Genomic DNA, 18,434 nt, shown 5'->3' with positions numbered 1-18,434 from the left:
GATTACTAGTAATTAAACCACAAGGTAGTGAATGAAAATTTGTTTATTTTCATAAAATATTTAGACTGATACTTTCAGTTAGCTCATGATTCCGTAAATATATATAAGTCATAAGATGACATTTGTAGGGTGCTATAGATCTTATATTCATCTAAAATCTGACAATTCTATCAGTCAAAATTGAAATATTATGATTAATAAGTAATAAGAGGACAGTTGTAGGGTGCTATAAATCTTATATTCATCTAAAATATGAACATTTTATCAGTCAAAGTTGAAATATTATGATATACATTTGAACAAAAAATACATGTAGACAGTAGCAGCATATCACAGGAAATCTCCTCGCTATGTCCTATAACCTCCTCTTAACTAGACCATCACCAATAAAACCTGCACAGTAGAATTAGGACATTTCTCACACAATCATTCCACTGCTGGACCATCACAATATTTTCATTCATAAAACCTTACCAGTTATTAAAAAGTGTGAATCAGGATACTGTACATTGTACAATCATGTATAAAAGTATTAAAGATAAAAGGATATTTCAAATACAATAATTTCATTTCTAGACCATCACAATATTTTCATTCATAAAACCTTACCAGTTATTAAAAAGTATGAATCAGGATACTGTACATTGTACAATCATGTATAAAAGTATTAAAGATACAAGGATATTTCAAATACAATAATTCCATTTCTAGACCATCACACTATTTTCATTCATAAAACCTTACCAGTTATTAAAAAGTGTGAATCAGGACACTGTACATTGTACAATCATGTATAAAAGTATCAAACATACAGGGATATTTCAAATATTCTAATTAGTGGTTCTCTTAAAATAATTGTCTTTCCCTGGTAGCCATTTATTGCACAAGATATTCTTAGGGCACAATTTGAGATCTGAATATTTACAGACAAAATCCAGGCCTATGCATCTATAGATAATAATTGCTTTGATCACATTGTCTAATTTCATGTACTATACTTTTGTGGACCCCTCCAGACTTGATTCCAGGGCACCAGGTTGTCCTTGGCCTCTTGCCTTGTCCCTGTCATGTAAATGAAGTTTAGAATTAATTACAATTCGTTCAATCTACTTTCTGGTAAGTATAATAACCCTGAAGTGGTGGGGCACAGCAGCAGAGCACTAGTGTTGTTTATTCTATCTCCTACGTTTGGTGACCATTAGGAATAAATTCAAAGAAAAAGTTGATATGTTTCATTGGCCATATGCCTCATGTTGCCAATGCCTTATGATCTTAGAGATGACATTTAATTTATCAAATGCAAAATGAATAGAACAATGACACAAGAAAGAGCTGTCATCCCTTGTCTGACTGATTTGAATCAGGTAATACCTGCCAAATATACTTTTCCACCAATACATGATAACAAGTCGGTATCATACAAATCTCACTTTATTTGTATGATATGAACACTGACCAATGAACACTGACCAATGAACACTGACCAATGAACACTGACCAATGAACAGAACAGAAAAGAAAAAAAAGGACTAGCACAGTTAAACATCAGGTGACTGCTACTGTGACAGACTGACCGTTTGTGTTCCAAAGCCACCTTAGTGTGCCTCCTCCTCTCCTCGGTGATGGGATAGCTCCATAGGAAGAGGAGAGAGATGATGATGAAGACGATGGGGGCTGGAGCCACCAACATCCTCAGGGTGAAGCCTACAACATCAGACTGGGAGCAGGCCCCAGTGACATAACCAGCAGCTCTGGGAAGGGTACATTGTTCTACATTGTTAACCACAAAATACAAGGATACCTCAAAAAGACATCTAACCCTAAAACAAATTGTGTATTTCAGGATACTGTAAATTTAATTCATCTATACGATATGATTGTAAAACTAAGTGAATTTGTGTACAAATGTTTCAAGAAGAGAGAAGAGACTCTGTAGATTTAGATGGAATATAGCACAATGTTCCTTTTCTTTTACTTCATGTTATCTAATGCATTTAGCCAAAGTTGGGCATAAATATGCAATAAAGTTCATTGTCATTGTCATTATATTCACAGGGACTTAATTTCCCGGTGGAAGATGAAAGAAAATTTAGCTGTGTTTAAAGTTTGTGGTTGAAACAATTCTACCGTATAGTAGCAATACATTGGAAACATATTCACCGTGTCATGAACTTATGGTGGACAGGTCATGATCACAGAGAGAGAAAAAAAAAGAGAGCAAATGAACAACTGCAAACATTATAAGATTTACAGTATTATGATAAATTGTTAAGTTTCAAACCACTGTTCACCAAAAAAGCTTTGTTGTCATTTCTTTCAACATGAACAAGTTTTACTTACTCCAGGCTGAGAGTGGACAGGCCTAAAGAAATACCAGCAGCAAACTTGGTGAAGAAGACATAGAAGGAGTAGAAGATGGCCTCCCTCCTCGTGCCTGTCTTCAGTGTGAAATCATCCACAACATCAGGTAACATGGACCTGGAAATACAATGTACCACAAGTAAGCCAACAAAGTGGTCAGCAGCTAGGTACTCAAATTTTAAAATGGGTCCACTTGGAGCCACCGTTCTGTAATGTCTTTGACTATTCATGACCTAACAGAAATAGAAAGCTGATACAATGCATGAAAATAAGAAAACTACATCATCACAAAAATTGTAAAGGGAACACAAAGCCTTCACTGACCTTTCAAGAATTTTGAAAAAATACTCCCTTTTACTTTCCCATCATCCTGTTTTTTAAACTTTCACACATCTTCGACTCGTGTTTGACTGTAAGTCGAAGTGTAAGAGTGTAGTTTCACAGTACTATCAATGACTTACCATGGCAGCAGGAAGGCAACAGAGATGCCGACACCACCAAGTATGGTGATGGGGTAGACCGCATAAGGGTTTCCCGGGATGTACAACAGTGTAAACAGGGTGGGGATAAATACCTGGGACAAAAGTATCAAACAAGTTTGTTACTGATGATCATAGCAAGGAGGTTTTACATCATGTCAAATGAAATGTACTTGTTGCGGGTACTTAAGAGACATGGCCTTGACACTACAGACTTAACACTAGTCTTCGTTGGCTTTATACGACCAACTCTGGAATATGCATGCCCTGTGTGGCACCCAGGTATTACTAATGCCCAATCTCGAGCTATTGAGAATGTACAAAGAAGAGCTTGTCGTATAATTCTTGGCCCCAACTTTGTTAGCTATAGCATGTCACTGAATCAATTGTCACTGCCATCTCTATGTAACCGACAACATGAACTATGTGCTAAGTTTGCTACTTCCTTGTTAAGCTCCACGACGTTCTCCAATTGGTTGCCTCCAAACCGTGTGAGTCTCCATGGCAAGAACCTTAGGTCTAAATACCAGTTAACGCAATTCAAATGTAGAACCGGTAGATATAGAAAGACTACACTACCGTACCTGGTTGACCTTCTCAATAACAAAGCACCACAGATAAGCACTTAGTAAGTAGATATTTTAAATTGAGTCTTGTTAATTAAGATATGTGATGTTTTAATGTAGGTATATCTGTTTGCTTTTAAACTGATAGTAAGACATACCTCAGTTCAGCCAATAGGCTGCCTTTGTATGTTTGTGTCATGAAATGACAATAATAAACCATTCATTCATTCATTCAAATGAAAGTCATCAACATTTTCTTGAATTTCAAAATTAGTTTTACTATCTAAAATGCCGTTGGTTGTAACGTAACAGTCAGGATAGAAGACGTATTGTAACATGAACTGTACAGTCTATGTTGATTAATGATAGGTAGAGTATTAACTTCAACTTACTGCAGTTCCCAAGAAGAGAGCTGTCTTCTTCCCATACTTGACAAGACACCATTGCCAGACTGGCATGCACAGAATGGCAGCTCCCTACGGCCAGAACAACACAACAATTGTTCATCCATGTAAGCAATAGTAACAAAAACATGGAACAAATCAAATATGTTCCAGGCTACTAGTATGTAATGCATGGAATATAGGATATAGAAACGACTGATAGGATATAGAAACAATACCAACATGTAGCCCAATGCTGGTGTACAACTTTACGAAATTACATACTTCTAGTATGCATTCTACATACTGAGAAATTGGTTCTATCCTTTCAGCAATATTGCATGCAATACATTAGCTGATCATGTTGCCAAATATAAGACATTATATCATACCATAAATAACATGCACATAAATGCCGAAAGGCGGGCTCAGCAGTATCGTAGAAGAAGAAGAAGAAGAAATGAATTCTGTGGGGATTTCAAGACACTGGAATCACAGATATCCAATATTGCAACCTTATATTTCTACAAGATAATAATTGATCAAAAAGTGTGGATACAAAAAGATCAAAGTTTATATACCTTGGATGTGCCCAGGAGAGTAGGGCATGATGGGAAAACTGAACAGCATATTAGAAATGAATATGTATAGAAATACATTTGAGAAGCAGAACAAGACCATACAACAAAGTCAATGGCAAGTTGAATTCAGATGTCTCTGACTATGTGAAGATCAAAGTGATAATAAGACTACAGAATCTCTATGCATGCCTTTCTACTAAACTGTGTGTGCAACCATTGAGTAACCAAAATTGGATACTAGTATGTGGGGATTTTGCTTTTATAACTGGATGATGCACAATGTAAAAGTATGTTTAAAAGACAACAAAATATACAAAAGGTAAGACTATTTATTCTCTATTCAAGAAATTCGTTAAGCGACTTGTCAAATGTTTGGTTGCTCAGTGGTTGCAGCCTTTAGTAGAAAGGGGGTGTAATACTAGAGAACTGACCAATAGAGCAATGATGAGGTTCTGGAACTGATCGCCCAGGCCGAGGGAATGCTGGCAGAATAAGGCAAAATTCCCCTGTACAGACTGGGTGGGAAATACAAATAGGCACAATGTTTAGTAAATCAGGTTGCAGATAGCAAGGCAGACATACAAATATCAACAACAGCATGAGTTTCAGCACCTCGGTTTGTTAGATACCATTAACAAGAACATGATTTTTGTGCATGTTCCTGAGGCCAATGTGATCATCATTGCTTAACTGAAATAACCCTTGCAATACATACTCTCTCTGCTGCAGTGCCAAAGTCACACAGTAGGGGGCCCAAAATCGCTGTTGACCTTTGACTTCCCAACACCTACTCACATACCAAATATCATTATAATCCATCCACAGGTCCTTAACTTATGCTGACCACAAATATCCAGAAACACAAATTGAAACAGACACTCAGATAGACAGACAAACACATCAAAAACACATCATTTTTCCTGGAGATAAAACCTCACCTGAATGGCCAGTGAAAGGAAGAGGAAGCTCATGGTGAGTTTTACATAAGGGCCGTGTTTGAAGACCAGCTTCAGGCCCTGGAAAAATGATGCCTCCTCTTCTTCACTCCCTCCCTCTACATCTGAGAGGAATAAGATATAAAGATATAATTTTCTTAGAACCAACCAAATACAACATGTCAGAACTGTATGGTGGTAATTTTGATAAATCTACCCATGGTTTTATTTGTATCTAAGTATAAGATTATGCTGTAAATGATAACATTACAGGTTGAAAATGCTGTCCTTGTAAGTTGTAATCAATGTTGGTGTGTTTAATAGTAAATCCTGGAAACTTACGAGTTGAAAATTACCAAGTCCAACCTATCCAATCGTGAAAGTCCTAGAAGACTCCCGTCAAATTGTTTTGTCAACCAAAAATTGCTTTAGAATCTACTCACCTTTCCTTTCCTTCACTCCAAAAAACACAGTTGCAGCACAAACGAGGTAGAATCCACCCATTACACCAGCACCAATAAGATATGCCTTTTCCTGCAAGAGACAAGAAGTATGATGATAAGGAAAGAAGTGCATTATGTAGATTTTGGTATAGATATTCAGCTGCTTTCACTTATAAATTTACATTCTTGTACTTAAGATGTAAAATTCTTAATCTAGATGATAGAGTTTTTCATCTTATACTTAGCAACACTACCTGAGCTTCAAAAGCAACAAAAATCCATAAGAGCAAGACAGAAAAAGATAACACAGAAAAAACAATAATTATTGTACAATCATTGTCAAATCTTCAGAATAAAAGCATGACACAGAGTGGGAACCAACCATATCTGCCCTGGCCTCAGGACTGACAGTGGCACCAGGATTGTTGCAGTCCTTCTCTGTGGACCCCCCAATACCAGCAACGATCTGTCCCTGGATAGCACTGCCCAGTAACACCCCAAGAACCTCACAGAACATTCCTGTACAGAGGATCATAATGTTAGAACAGAACTAACAAGTAACGTTACAACATTGTAAAATGGTAGATATACTCACTTTTTCGTACTCCAAATTACAATTTGTATGTTAGATGTACCTGTGCATCATATTATTAGCAGATCTGTAGGAAGCTGAAAATTATAAACACTTGCACAAATATATGATCAAATATATGAATTCAATCACAAGTATTGTGTGTCTACATGTCTTGGTGCCTTATAAATGAAAAACCTACATCCTTGAGTGGTTCAACAATTACAGTTTTCAAATACCTCCTTTGCACCTGTATTTTGCAATTTCTATATGTATCTCCGTTGCAAAACACCTGCATTTTCATACTTAGTTCATCACATTGAGCCCAACGTTTTTTTTCCAGCTGCATTCTTTTCCAATATGCCAAGTCTGTGGTTGGTCCTTGCATGTACTTACTGTATGCTGTAGCAGAGTCCCGCTCCTTTGGGTCAGCACTGAGGTAGATGGTCAGGGCAGTATAAGGCACATGGAAGCACTGAAGACAACAAGAAGATTGTTTAGAGAAACACTTCAGAGCTAGAACAAAAACAACTAATAGCCTGAGTGGTCATCCTGTTTAGTTCTAGGCTCTACGCTAAAAGATTAATGTCGTTTATTGATAATTACTCTATATTGTCTATAAGCATTATTCTGTTCAGTAGTAGTAAACTAACAGAAACTCTGTGTGTGTGTGTGTGTGTGTGTGTGTGTGTATGAGTGTGTCTGTGCATGTGTGTGTGTGCGTGCGTGCGTGTGTATGTGTGAGAGTGTGTGTGTGTGTATTTGTGTGTGTGAGAGTGTGTGTGTGTGAGTGTGTGTGTTCACGTCTGCACGTCTAGAAATTCAAGAGAACCTGTAAGCCTGATGATGGTGAGTGACTTACACTGAGTGCTGCTTCAAACAGACAGTACATGAGGAAGTACCAGCCCAGCCTGGCCTCCTCACTGAAGTCTCCTGGCACGTACCACAGGAAGAAGTAAGACGCCACTCCAAACGGAGCCGAGAAAATGATCCTGTACAGAGACAGAGTTTCTTTTGTCACCTCACAAACTCCATTGCAAAGTTACAAAATGTACAATATATTTTGATTAGATCATTTATCTTATAGACCTAGATCATTTGGTATGATGTAATCATATCTACGTATCTATATTTCAATGATTTCTGGCCCTTTTGCAATAAGTCCTGACCTACCATGGTCGCAGCTTGCCCCATCTTGTGTTGGTCTTACTGACCAGAAATCCCACCAGGGGGTCAGTGATGGCGTCCCAGGCACGGCCCCCGAACAAGATGACCGATGCATAGCCAGGTCGAATCTGTTAGGAGAAAAACAGGTGTCTAAATTACCCATGAAAACCTGTGATTGCCTTGACACTTGCAGGTGGTATGGAAAACCACCTGTTAGATGTTATCATTCATCTGAAGTACAAACGGAAAGTACCCATCTGAGTAATGAGGCTGTTGAAACATCTTTTATCGTGATCAAGGTACCTCCTTGATCACAGGACCCCCATTTTATGTCACTTCCAAAGGACGAATGCAGCTCCAACAGGGATGCCCTTCCTCATTCAAACCGGGGTCTCCCTGCAGTTACCAACTAATTGGAACCAGGAGCTCAGGACATCCTGTTATGGTAAATCATAAGTGCAAACTGGGTCACAACGGACCTTCAGTTTTTAAGCTGCTGATTATAAATCGGAGGCGACCCCTTTATGGATTCAATATCACAAGCAACAGAGTCCAACTGATTTGGGGAAGCCATATGTTACCTGCGCAACTTCCAGGAGAAAGATGGATATGAAGAAGCCGATGACGTTGTTGGTCATCTGATACGGCATCCCTCCCAGGGCGAAGCACACCTTGCTGACAACGGACAAGGGTTTACCGGGCCGAGTCCGCCTCTGGGGGTGACCAAACGTGCCATTAGCCTGCAGGAACAGAAATGTGGCATCTAAAAACAGGAACTGAAACCAGAACCGGAGTTCCTACCTGGATGAAACAACTCTACTCTACTCTGAAACTTTTCATACAGAAGTATATTTCTTCCGTATTGCGTCATAGCTATTGACAGGATTGAGTGTGGCTTACTGTGCAAAAAAGTCTTATTGACAGGAAGTGCAGGAATTCTTTTTAAATATAGTGAACTGTTATGATGACCTAGGAGTGCAAATCCCACAGGTTCAAATCCAGGCCATTTTTTTTCTCTCTTCATCAATAGTTAATTACCCTTGCTCTGGAATGTCAATTATTTATAGAATCACCCTGAGGCCGAGGGTTAGGGTTATATAAGGGTTAGGTTTAAGAGGATCACGAGGTGTCATTCAAAATGTTATCCTGTCAATAGCGCAAAAAAGATTCTTATTGACAGGTACTGACAAGTCTTCCGAGTTCCCAGGCGCCTGAGGTTATTAGTTGGGACAACAGTCAAAAGTAGTGGGGACACGCGGTTTACAAGTCAAGATGGACATCAGAAAGCATCCCACCCCCTCCACACACAAGTGCACATGCACACTAGTCGGTATTTACCTGCGGTCTGTCCGGCGGAGCAGAATAACTGGCGAGTAAAGACTCCTCCTCCTCACCCCCACCTGCCATACTTCCCGATCAGCTGATGTTTGACAACAACGCGGACGAACTACGGCATGACGTAAAACCAGAAAGTTAGCCCAGTCATTCAAAATGTTAATTTTCAAACAGTAACTGTTTCAGAAATGGACAGAAAATAATTTACGTATTTATGATGTTGAACTTAACGTTAACTGTGTTTCTCACGGTTTTTGTTGATATGTGGAAGGATTACCGCAAAACGGCTGTCCAGAAGTGTGAGGTCAAAGTGCGCCGGTCCGGAGAAAACCACGTTCCCGTCACATGATACAGGTTTATTTGTTTTTCAGTGTAATGATGTTTATAAACGTGCCTGCTTCAAATTGCTAACGTCCGCTAGAAAGTTAGAAAGGTATCTAAGTCTTCTTGTGATTCTTCTATTCCTGTTTCCAGCTATTGACAGGATCATCCTGTCGATAACAGAAAATTATTACACACTACTGATGCACTATCAGGATCCTGTCAATAGCCTAAGGCATTAGTAGAAATAGCAACCTGCTGATGATACAGTAGTTACTATTTGTTGATATTCGTGTTGTTGTTTTCCTAATTTTTCCTTCACTCGATTCTATCGATACCGTAAAACTGCATAGACGGCCGCGTGGCGCGTTGGATACACCCGATCCCTCGATCTCGGAAGTTAAGCAACGCGCGGTCCGGACAGTGCTTGGATGGGAGACCAACCAAGGACGTCCGGATTGCTGTAGCCTCACGAAGCTTTCCACGAAATCGTCTTCCGGGAGGGACGTAAAACGGGGGTCCCGTGCTCGAGGAGGTGCCTCGAACACGTTAAACAGCCTCATTACCCTACACATTGGGTACCTGCCTGTGGCACTGGCTGCAAATACGCCTGATATTATTATTATTATTATTATAGACACTCATCCTTTTTTCTTTTCGATTTCATTTGCCGAAATGGCAGCTTTCCGAACACCAGTGACAATGGACGGTGCAGGCCAGACTTTGTGCCTAGCTGTGGTTCTCCTGATGACGACCTGTCTCAGCACATGTGGGCGGGCACCATGGGGATGGAACAGCTATGACAGCATGGACGGGTACAGCCCGATGATGAACGAAACAGCTGTGCTCCAGGTAGGGACTGCAGGTCTTACTGTTTGTCATGCAAGGTGTGTTTAACAACAGGTGTACTACAGTATGGCTCAGGTTTGTTCAGCTACAGGTGGCTCATGCAATGCTGAGGTCCAAGTGATAAGAGGTGTGTTCAACTGCAGGTGTACTATAGTTCGCTTCAGGCAATAACAGGTGTGTTCAATAGCAGGTCTACTAAAGTATGGTTCAGGTGATTCTGAGGTGCATGTGATAACAGGTGCATTCAACTGCAGGTGTACTATAGCATGGTTCAGGTGATAACAGGTGAGTTCTACCGCAGGTGTACTATAGCACGGTTCAGGTGATTCTGAGATGCCGGTGATACGCAAAAAACACAATATCTCCTTCATAAAATGTTTCTTCTACAGTAGCATTCGAACTGTATTTGTGGAAAGCAATTGCGTCTAAAACAATTCTGAACCTGTAGTTGAAATGGTACTGATTCACATTATCCTTCCCAGATTGAAGCAGCAACACAAATTTCCAAATTTGGTAATTTGCGCCTAGGGCCTTCACAGATTGTCATATGACCCCTGACCTGAGCATGGCATAACTCACCTGGAGTAGACTCAGAATCAACTCCGTAGATTTACACACAAGTAAATGTGACTTCAGTCTGACTTTTATTGGTTCACATTGTCCTTCCCAGATTGCAGCAGCCCAGAGAGCTCAGCTGCTGTATTACGGCTACGACCACCTGGTGCTGGATGCTGGTTGGTTCTGGAACATCACGGCCAGCGCTCCACACCTAGATGACTTTGGTCGTCCCCTGCCAGACCCAGAACGGTTCCCCTCCAGTAAGGGAACCAACGGCCTGGAGATTCTGGCTAGGCAAGTTCAGGACAAAGGTTGGTTGGATCGCATAGTGTTGTTAACAGCTCATTGGTACAGTTGTCAACTCTGCCCTGAAATATGTTTTCTAGTCATACCCACTGTAACAATTAAGATTTTGATAGGATACTTTAAATGGTTTTGTAATCTATACCAGACCTATTGTCATATGGATATCAGCTGCATGTCGTTAATTTCGTTCTTAGTTCATTTTATCTAACAGTGAACTTGTTTATATAATGCACTCAAGAGATTCATGTGTAAAAGATTATGATACAAGTGCTCTGCAGGGCCAAGGGGTAATTTTATGGTGTAATATCTACTGAGTTGTTAGATGAATTGTGGACAATCATATACAGTGCTTGAATGTGTAGAACCTAATTTGTTCTCATACACATCATCAACATTACACAGGTCACTTCAAGTTATAACTCATAAAACAGAAAAAAATGTTTTCCTCTCATACTAGTGGTATTGGTGAACTATAATCACACAAAAAAAGTTTTTGATACCTTATACAGGTTTGAAGTTCGGTGTGTGGTTCCTCCGCGGGATTCCTGTTCAGGCAGTGAAGGACAAGCTGAGAATCTACGGCACGCAGTACACAGCGGACCAGATTGCGCTGCCTGCTACACAGTGCTCCTGGGACAACATGAACTACGGCATCAACACCTCCCACCCCGCAGCCATGCACTACTACAGGTCCATAACAGACATGTTCTCCTCATGGGGGGTGGACTTAATCAAAGCTGACTGCTTCTACGGAGGAGAGATCCACAAGGACGAGGTGGCGCTGTTCTCTCAGGCCGTCTCCCAGACAACTAGAACAATGACGCTGTCGTATTCTCCGGGGAACGGCGCTAACGTGACCGTGGCTCAGTGGTTGGTGGATAACGGGTACGCTGACACGTACAGAATAACAGGTGAGGGAAGACGGAGTTGTGAAATTATGGGAATTGTCTACTGTTGGGATGCAGACCCAACAGAAACTGCAGTCTGAAATGGAAAGTGTGGAGCTAAGTATGCATTAGTACTACGCGTCATTGATTCTATCACTTTGATGCTATCTAGTTTAATACAATGTGCCACAGTTGAGTCCAGTGTCTTGTTTTTGAGCTTGTGGAAATGTTGATAAAAGACCTACAACACAGTTGCCTGGATGATAAAGCCCAGGAGATTCATGAGTCAGAGTATTATCGTAACAGTGTGCTATCTGCTCTGTAATGCAAATGTGGAAAGCTAATTTTATGGTACATGTAGTATGCACCTAGCCTTGGTGGCATCCTCCATAGTAACCGCTCACCACTGGCTCAGTCTTTTTGCTTACTTCCGTAGTTAGGAAGTGAAAAGATTGAGCCAGCGGTTGCTACTAAGGCTAGTATGCACCAAAAAGTTACCCATATACCTAAATTTACTTTTTACCCATATTGATACATAGAATGTGTTATTCATTATTGATTGTAATGTGCTTGTCACAAAATCAAGTAACCTCTTGATGTTGAACACCTGGACAAATTTTCCCGCAGCTGATACGTGGGACAGCTGGACAGGTGCAGAAGGAATCGCCAAACAGTTCCCAGCAGCTGCTGCGCATGCTAAGCTGATAGGTGCAGGTGACACGTACCCCGACTTAGACCTCTTACCACTGGGCCATTTAGGTGAGGCTGGAGTTTTATACACATTTGTCTTTAGTACTCTTTATCTGGCAACATGTGTCTAAGTCATCTTTGCTGTTTTGATATTATATTGTCATAACAGAATTCTTAAAAAGCAGTTTGCAATTCTTTTTCTCAAGATATTTTTGCATGTATTTCTGCTTTTATTTGAGACCATTTAGTACATTTGATTTTGGAACTTGTCTAAAGTTGTACTCTCTTGTGTCTCATTTCTGTTGTTAGCAAGCACATGCTACATCTGACTAGTATGCCAATTTTACAAATTATATTTTCAATTCTGTTCTTGTTGGTGTACAATTGTGTGGATGTGACTATAACATCTACTAACATAATTCCACCAGGGTACATAATTCAGCCACCCTGAAAACATGTCCAAACAGATCTCCAACCCAATATCCCCAAATATAATGCACTAGAGATCTCTCAAACCTACTAGCTGTTTTTCAAAGTGGCGGATTTATGTAACCCGGCGGATTAATGTCAATGCAGGTTATATGTATGACCTACAGGACATTTGAGTGGAGCCCACAGCCCCCCACGGTCCACACGTCTGACCACAGTGGAACAGAGGACAGCCATGACCCTGTGGTGCATGGCCAGGTCACCCCTCATGTTTGGAGGGAAGCTCCCCACAGATGACCTAACGCTGGGTCTACTCACTCACAAGGAACTGCTCAGGCTGCATGAGTTCAGCACGGGTGAGTTAGTCTGGACATGTGCTGACTTGGTCACTAAATCTATTTTTATTCCCGCATCTTACATGTGTAAAACATTTGCTACTTTATCCTGTCAACTTACATGTGAAGTGTTCACTTCTTTATCCTGACATCTAGCATGTGTATTTTGACTTCTTTGTCCTGGCATCTTGCATGTGGATAGCTTTAATTTTTTTATGCATCATCAGGGGTGCCTAAGCATACAATTAAAGACAGCTCTTGACATAGATGATAATGCATATTGTACCCCTCCAACTGTTTCAGGAAACCACCCGGTGTACCAGGCTGGTGACGCAGTGGTGTGGCATGCTGTAAGCACGAAGCCAGTCACTCTCGTTGAACACTACGTGGCTTTCTTCAACCTCGCCGTGGACCACTCCCTAACTGTGGCCGTGAACTTCACCGACCTCGGCCTCTCCTCAGGGGAACTGTACAGTGTGATAGACGCCTGGGACAGCAGCAATCTGGGCTTGTATAAGGATTCATTCTCAGCTACCGTGTACGCAAGGGGTTCTGGCTTGTACAGAGTCATCAAAGACTTAACTCCACCAAGCTAGAACCACTGTGGTTTATTTCTTTATTTGAGTTTATCACACACAATGTGAAAGCCAGGGGAGGGCAAAACATGTGCTTAAGCACCTTTACAAGGCTTCACTGCTGTCTGAAGTATGTGCTTGCTATCATAGCAATATTCAAGATGCTGGGGATGTTCAACCTATTGCAGATATTTTATTTGGAACTTTGATGATCATATGATATAAGAAGTGTACTTTTTATCAACTTGTATATAATGCAAACTATGCATGTAAGAAGCATATATAAATACAAGCTGTCTAGAAGCACTATGCAGGCTTTATATTGTACATGGAAGGTGGAGGTTGTCATGCATGTAAGATACTATTTGTACCCTGGATGAAATGGTGATGACAGTGACTGTCATCTAGCTCTTCCATGTTTTGCCCCTTTTCTTGGGTGCCAAAGTGATCAACAGACGTATGACAATCATAAGTGATTCAATGCATCTATTATGCATTTATGCAATATTTAAACATGAGCCTAGTCATAGTCATTATATGTCAATCAACCTTTCATATGCATGAGAAGTGCAATAAAGAAGTAACCACTGTGCTGTGTTCATGTTTGTTGACAATCCTTTGCCAGTCCAGTTCATTTTACCTGGAGTATATACAAGGAGTGATCAATAAGTTTGTGGCCTCATCCAGAAATAAAGTGCAGAACTAAAATTTTGCAGCATATTACTATAACGTTGAAACGTATAAAGCCTTTTATGAATGTCTACCAAAATTATTGTGATAAGGCAACAACCACTATTATATTAAGGAAAACACTACTTTTTTACAGTCGAAAAATCAAATCAACTGTAATCAGAGTGCGTCCGCAGTCATGGCTGTGTATATAACAAACGTCAGATACTGTTGAAGGCGCCGAAACGCATTTTGCCTTTTAATTTGGATTCAACAAGGCACTGAGTACGAGCGCCCTCTAGCGGAATTTACTCAACATGCATGATGAACTACAGTGTCGCTTATTTCGTAAACGTTATGGTGCAGGATCCGATGCAAATGATTTTCATGAATAATACATATCTTATATAACGTTACATATGTGATTATATAACTCTTGATTGCGTAAGCTATTGATCTTACGGTAAATCTTGGAATTCAACTTCCAAAGGAGTAAATGTATTTAAGTTCGCGTGGTTTTTATTTCTCGGTAGGGAGAAAATGGAGTGTTCGTGGTGGTTTTAAGTTCGCGTTTGAAACAATAGTAGCGCTACAGTCAAACAGGTGGGCAAAAAGTTTCGCGGTGGTTTTAAGTTCGCGCTGAAAGTTCACCGCGAAAACCGCGAACATGTCTGCATTTACAGTATATACTAGTATGTGGCGGAGAACATATCTAACAAGACGTGTTAAGCTACCAGCTGTGGGTTGGATGCAATACTAGTTTACGGAGGTGTCCAAACGGTGGCATGGGCGGGTGCTGTTTGCCAGCAAAACCGCTTCCTGTTTTTCCCTCGCTGCCGTTCATACGACAGTAAATAACGTACGACCGCACTCATCCGCTCTGCTTCCCAGGGATCGATAGTTACTTCGCGAGGCGGCTGTGAGACGTAAACAACATGTTTTTCACGCGAAGTGGCCTTGAACCGCTCTAAAGACGTTTTGTAAACGTCAACACTTACAAGCCACTGCAGGCAGTGCTTCCGTTTCACGTCGTGACGGTCGTGGTTATACTGTGACGCCGTCCCGCTTGAAACGCACGCTGTGGTTAGCCTCCTTTGCAGACTTCTGTAGAGGTGGCGTTTATTTTTTTGGGGAGCGCTGATTCGCAAATTTCAACATGGGCTAAGGTTCTCTATGCCGAGGGAGGGGTTTTCCCATTCCCGGCATTGAGAACCTTAGCCAATGTTGAAAATCGCGAATCAGCGCCCCCCTTTAGAAAAATCAACGGCCATGGCCATGCACCGCTCAAGAAGTCTTCGAAGGAGGCTGCACATGTGACAACTCATGTACGATACTAGTATTCATTCAAGCGTTACATTGATTTTGACCATGAACTGCAAGAGGAAAGAACACCCACCACTTTGGAGCAAGAGTCAATGATATTCAAATTTCAACAATTCTGAATAGACTCAATTCCGCACCCGGTTCAAGTTAAAAGTGAGCAGATGTATTACATGTTGGGATGGGCAATCGCAACTTTTTTCTACCCTTCCCTATTTCATTTGACTAGCAACCATCCCAATCTTCATGATCTAAAGAAATGGATTGAGAGTTGTGAACGGTACACTTCAAAAGGTCCGAGCTTGTTTGTACCTACGTGAGATGATGAATCTATGAAAAGAAGAAATCAGGGATTTCGGACCCTCTAGCTTATAGCAGCTACTTTTCATGCAAAATAGATACTTTGAAATGTATAGGTAGATAGGCCAAATGTTTATCACTTTTTTCTGGCCCCAAGGAAGGTTGACTACTACTACTAGCTAAAATTAATGAAAATTAGTTCATACCCTCTTGCGCTATTCTGCTTGAAAACTGAAAACAAGCAGCAGCATATTTTGTTTCATGACGACTGCATGGTACTGAATTCCATCCACAGGTAGGCCTTTGAATTCATATCTAGCTTTTACAGGATCATGAGGATAAAGTAATGACTCCAACCGCTACATAATCAAAGCACACGTATAGTCTACATTCCTTTAAAAGATGGCAACTTGTTAGAAAATATCCACACTGCGAAACGTGATCCAGGCTGGATCTTCTGGAAGGCGTGCCTTTCAACAAAAGAACGTGAGTTGTCAAATGATTGATCGAAGCACTTTCAACCCGCAAAAGGGAAACAGCGAACCGGATACCCAGAAGAAAAGGCCGGGCGCGATAAACTGGAGTATGCGCCGTGGCCCTAGCCTCTACCAGGCTCCGCGGATCGCTGGGAAAATAGTAGAAATCGGTCAAATAGAGTGAATAGTATGCCAGGGGTACTCCGCTATAAAGGGAAGCTCAATAGGCGAACCACGGCAGATTGGACCCTCTCTCCGTAGCTAACTCCCTTGGCACACTATTCACTCTATTAGGCCAATTTCTACAATTTTGCCAGCCATCCCGCGGGGCCTGGTAGAGGCTACCGTGGCCCCGTAAACGAAGTTGCGAGTCAAAGACTCCCTAGTTCCAAACCACAGGAATCTTGTGTCAACAACAGGTGGTCACGAGAAAGTGTTGTGTACTCAACTATAGCTCTCACGCCCTAGCTCGTCTCTCGCTATCTCTGTACATGTGCCGTTTGTGTATGTGTGTGTGTGTGTGTGTGTGTGCGTGCGTGTGTGTGTGTGTGTCTCTGTGTGTGTGTGTATGTGTGTGTGTGTGTGTGAGTGTGTGTGTGTGTGTTCACTGAAGACCTGATCTGTTATTCTTGAATGAAAGTTTTTATTGTCAATGGATGATCTGTAGCCTCCTTCGCAGACTTCTTGGAGCAACAATTACGCATTTTTTTTACACGGGCCGCAACTCTCTAATGCCAGCTTATGGGAGTTATGTCGCCGAGGCTGTAAAAATCACGTATCAGCGCTCCCCTACCCCCTAAAAAAAATAAACACCGCCGCTCCAAGAAGCCTGCGAAGGAGGCTAGTGGTTTGCTGCTGGTTACCAATATCAATGTCATTCAGGCTTCCGTTTTTGTGTGTGTCTGTAATGTTGATGAGTGAATAAAGAATTTAATTGATTGATTGCTTGCTTGCTCCAAGGTTTGCTCCTTGATTGGACATCCTTGATCAACTAGGTTGGTTGCCCGTCCCCTCTAAATATCTAATCCTTAGGTCACGAAAAAGGGGCCCTGTCGGGCAGTTCACGGGCTCTTACGGGCGTTACGCCGTGAGCTAATCGTGACGACACCGAGAGGTACGTATGCCCTTCCGGTGTCAGGCTTAGGACACATTTGTGTCTTCGGGCCAGGTCGAGACTACACCCCCTACGAGCACCCGTGCAACTGTGACCTATCAAACACCTAAAGCATAAAACATGGTGCCGCAGTAACTTCTATCCTTTCACCTTCACGCTGTTTGTTTATCTATTTGTTTGTTTGTTTGTCTGTTTGTTTTATTCAGATCTCCATCCTCATCTTGAGGTGAAGGTGAACTCAGTCTCTCCATTATCCTTACGTAATGCAGGTATAAAGTAAGTTTACGTTCACAGTGCCATTCGTCGTCGCACGATGATGACATAAACAACATGTCTTCTGTAGGTCAGAGGTGAATAATAAAAGAGGGAGTGACCGAGCCATTGTAATGGGCATTTACGTAATGCAGTGAAACGAACTGAATGGCCCAACTCTCCAAAGAGAGTGAAGATGATCTTTACATCTTGACTTGACTTGAATAGCACATAGGCCCCTCCCACCCCAAAAAGGAATCATTCATCCCATGTGGGACACGTATGACCACGTAAGTTAGTAGCATTGTCCCATGGGCATCGCCCCCGCGTACGCTGAACCCTGCAATATATCATCACCTACATGATGGCGCTGCAGGTAAACCGACACCGTTGTCGCCGACCGGCCCTCCTCTGCAGCAGTACTGTTAAGAATCGCCAGAGCGCGCTGGCGAGCGGTGCTGTCACATGACTGGCACGTATTTTGGCGGGTGTGCGGCGGACCAATGGCGTGGCGCGGACAGACTTGTTTACG

General features: G+C 41.5%; 2 protein-coding genes across 4 annotated transcripts; one reads left to right on the top strand and one right to left on the bottom strand.

The window, feature by feature from the left end:
- Positions 1 to 25: 25 nt before the first annotated feature.
- On the bottom strand, positions 26 to 10,587 carry LOC136428705 (sodium-dependent lysophosphatidylcholine symporter 1-B-like). Of its 2 annotated transcripts, none has more exons than XM_066418419.1 (15): positions 10,571 to 10,587; positions 8,825 to 8,933; positions 8,068 to 8,226; positions 7,493 to 7,614; positions 7,182 to 7,311; positions 6,716 to 6,794; positions 6,131 to 6,267; positions 5,749 to 5,839; positions 5,309 to 5,430; positions 4,802 to 4,885; positions 3,799 to 3,882; positions 2,823 to 2,935; positions 2,341 to 2,478; positions 1,575 to 1,751; positions 26 to 1,062 (listed from the first exon to the last, which is right to left on the bottom strand). In XM_066418419.1, the coding sequence occupies exons 2-15, from the start codon at positions 8,891 to 8,893 to the stop codon at positions 993 to 995; spliced, it is 1,575 nt and encodes a 524-aa protein (XP_066274516.1). In that variant the 5' UTR covers positions 8,894 to 8,933; positions 10,571 to 10,587; the 3' UTR covers positions 26 to 992. The 2 variants fall into 2 exon arrangements, 1 of the variants encoding a protein (XP_066274516.1); XR_010754649.1 differs by lacking the exon at positions 26 to 1,062 and adding an exon at positions 4,371 to 4,408 and having other exon boundaries at positions 1,636 to 1,751.
- Positions 9,042 to 14,368, top strand: LOC136428707 (uncharacterized). 2 transcript variants are annotated; one of them, XM_066418423.1, is made up of 7 exons: positions 9,042 to 9,175; positions 9,825 to 9,994; positions 10,662 to 10,860; positions 11,365 to 11,766; positions 12,370 to 12,501; positions 13,029 to 13,217; positions 13,500 to 14,368. In XM_066418423.1, exons 2-7 carry the CDS (start codon positions 9,845 to 9,847, stop codon positions 13,790 to 13,792), a joined length of 1,365 nt encoding a protein of 454 aa, XP_066274520.1. In that variant the 5' UTR covers positions 9,042 to 9,175; positions 9,825 to 9,844; the 3' UTR covers positions 13,793 to 14,368. The 2 variants fall into 2 exon arrangements, with proteins under 2 accessions (XP_066274520.1, XP_066274519.1); XM_066418422.1 differs by having other exon boundaries at positions 9,107 to 9,254.
- The last annotated feature ends 4,066 nt before the right edge of the window (positions 14,369 to 18,434 follow it).

This window comes from Branchiostoma lanceolatum, chromosome 2 (genome assembly GCF_035083965.1).
Source record: "Branchiostoma lanceolatum isolate klBraLanc5 chromosome 2, klBraLanc5.hap2, whole genome shotgun sequence".
NCBI classification, from domain to species: Eukaryota; Metazoa; Chordata; class Leptocardii; order Amphioxiformes; family Branchiostomatidae; genus Branchiostoma; species Branchiostoma lanceolatum.
This window is presented reverse-complemented; position numbering and strand designations above follow the sequence as displayed.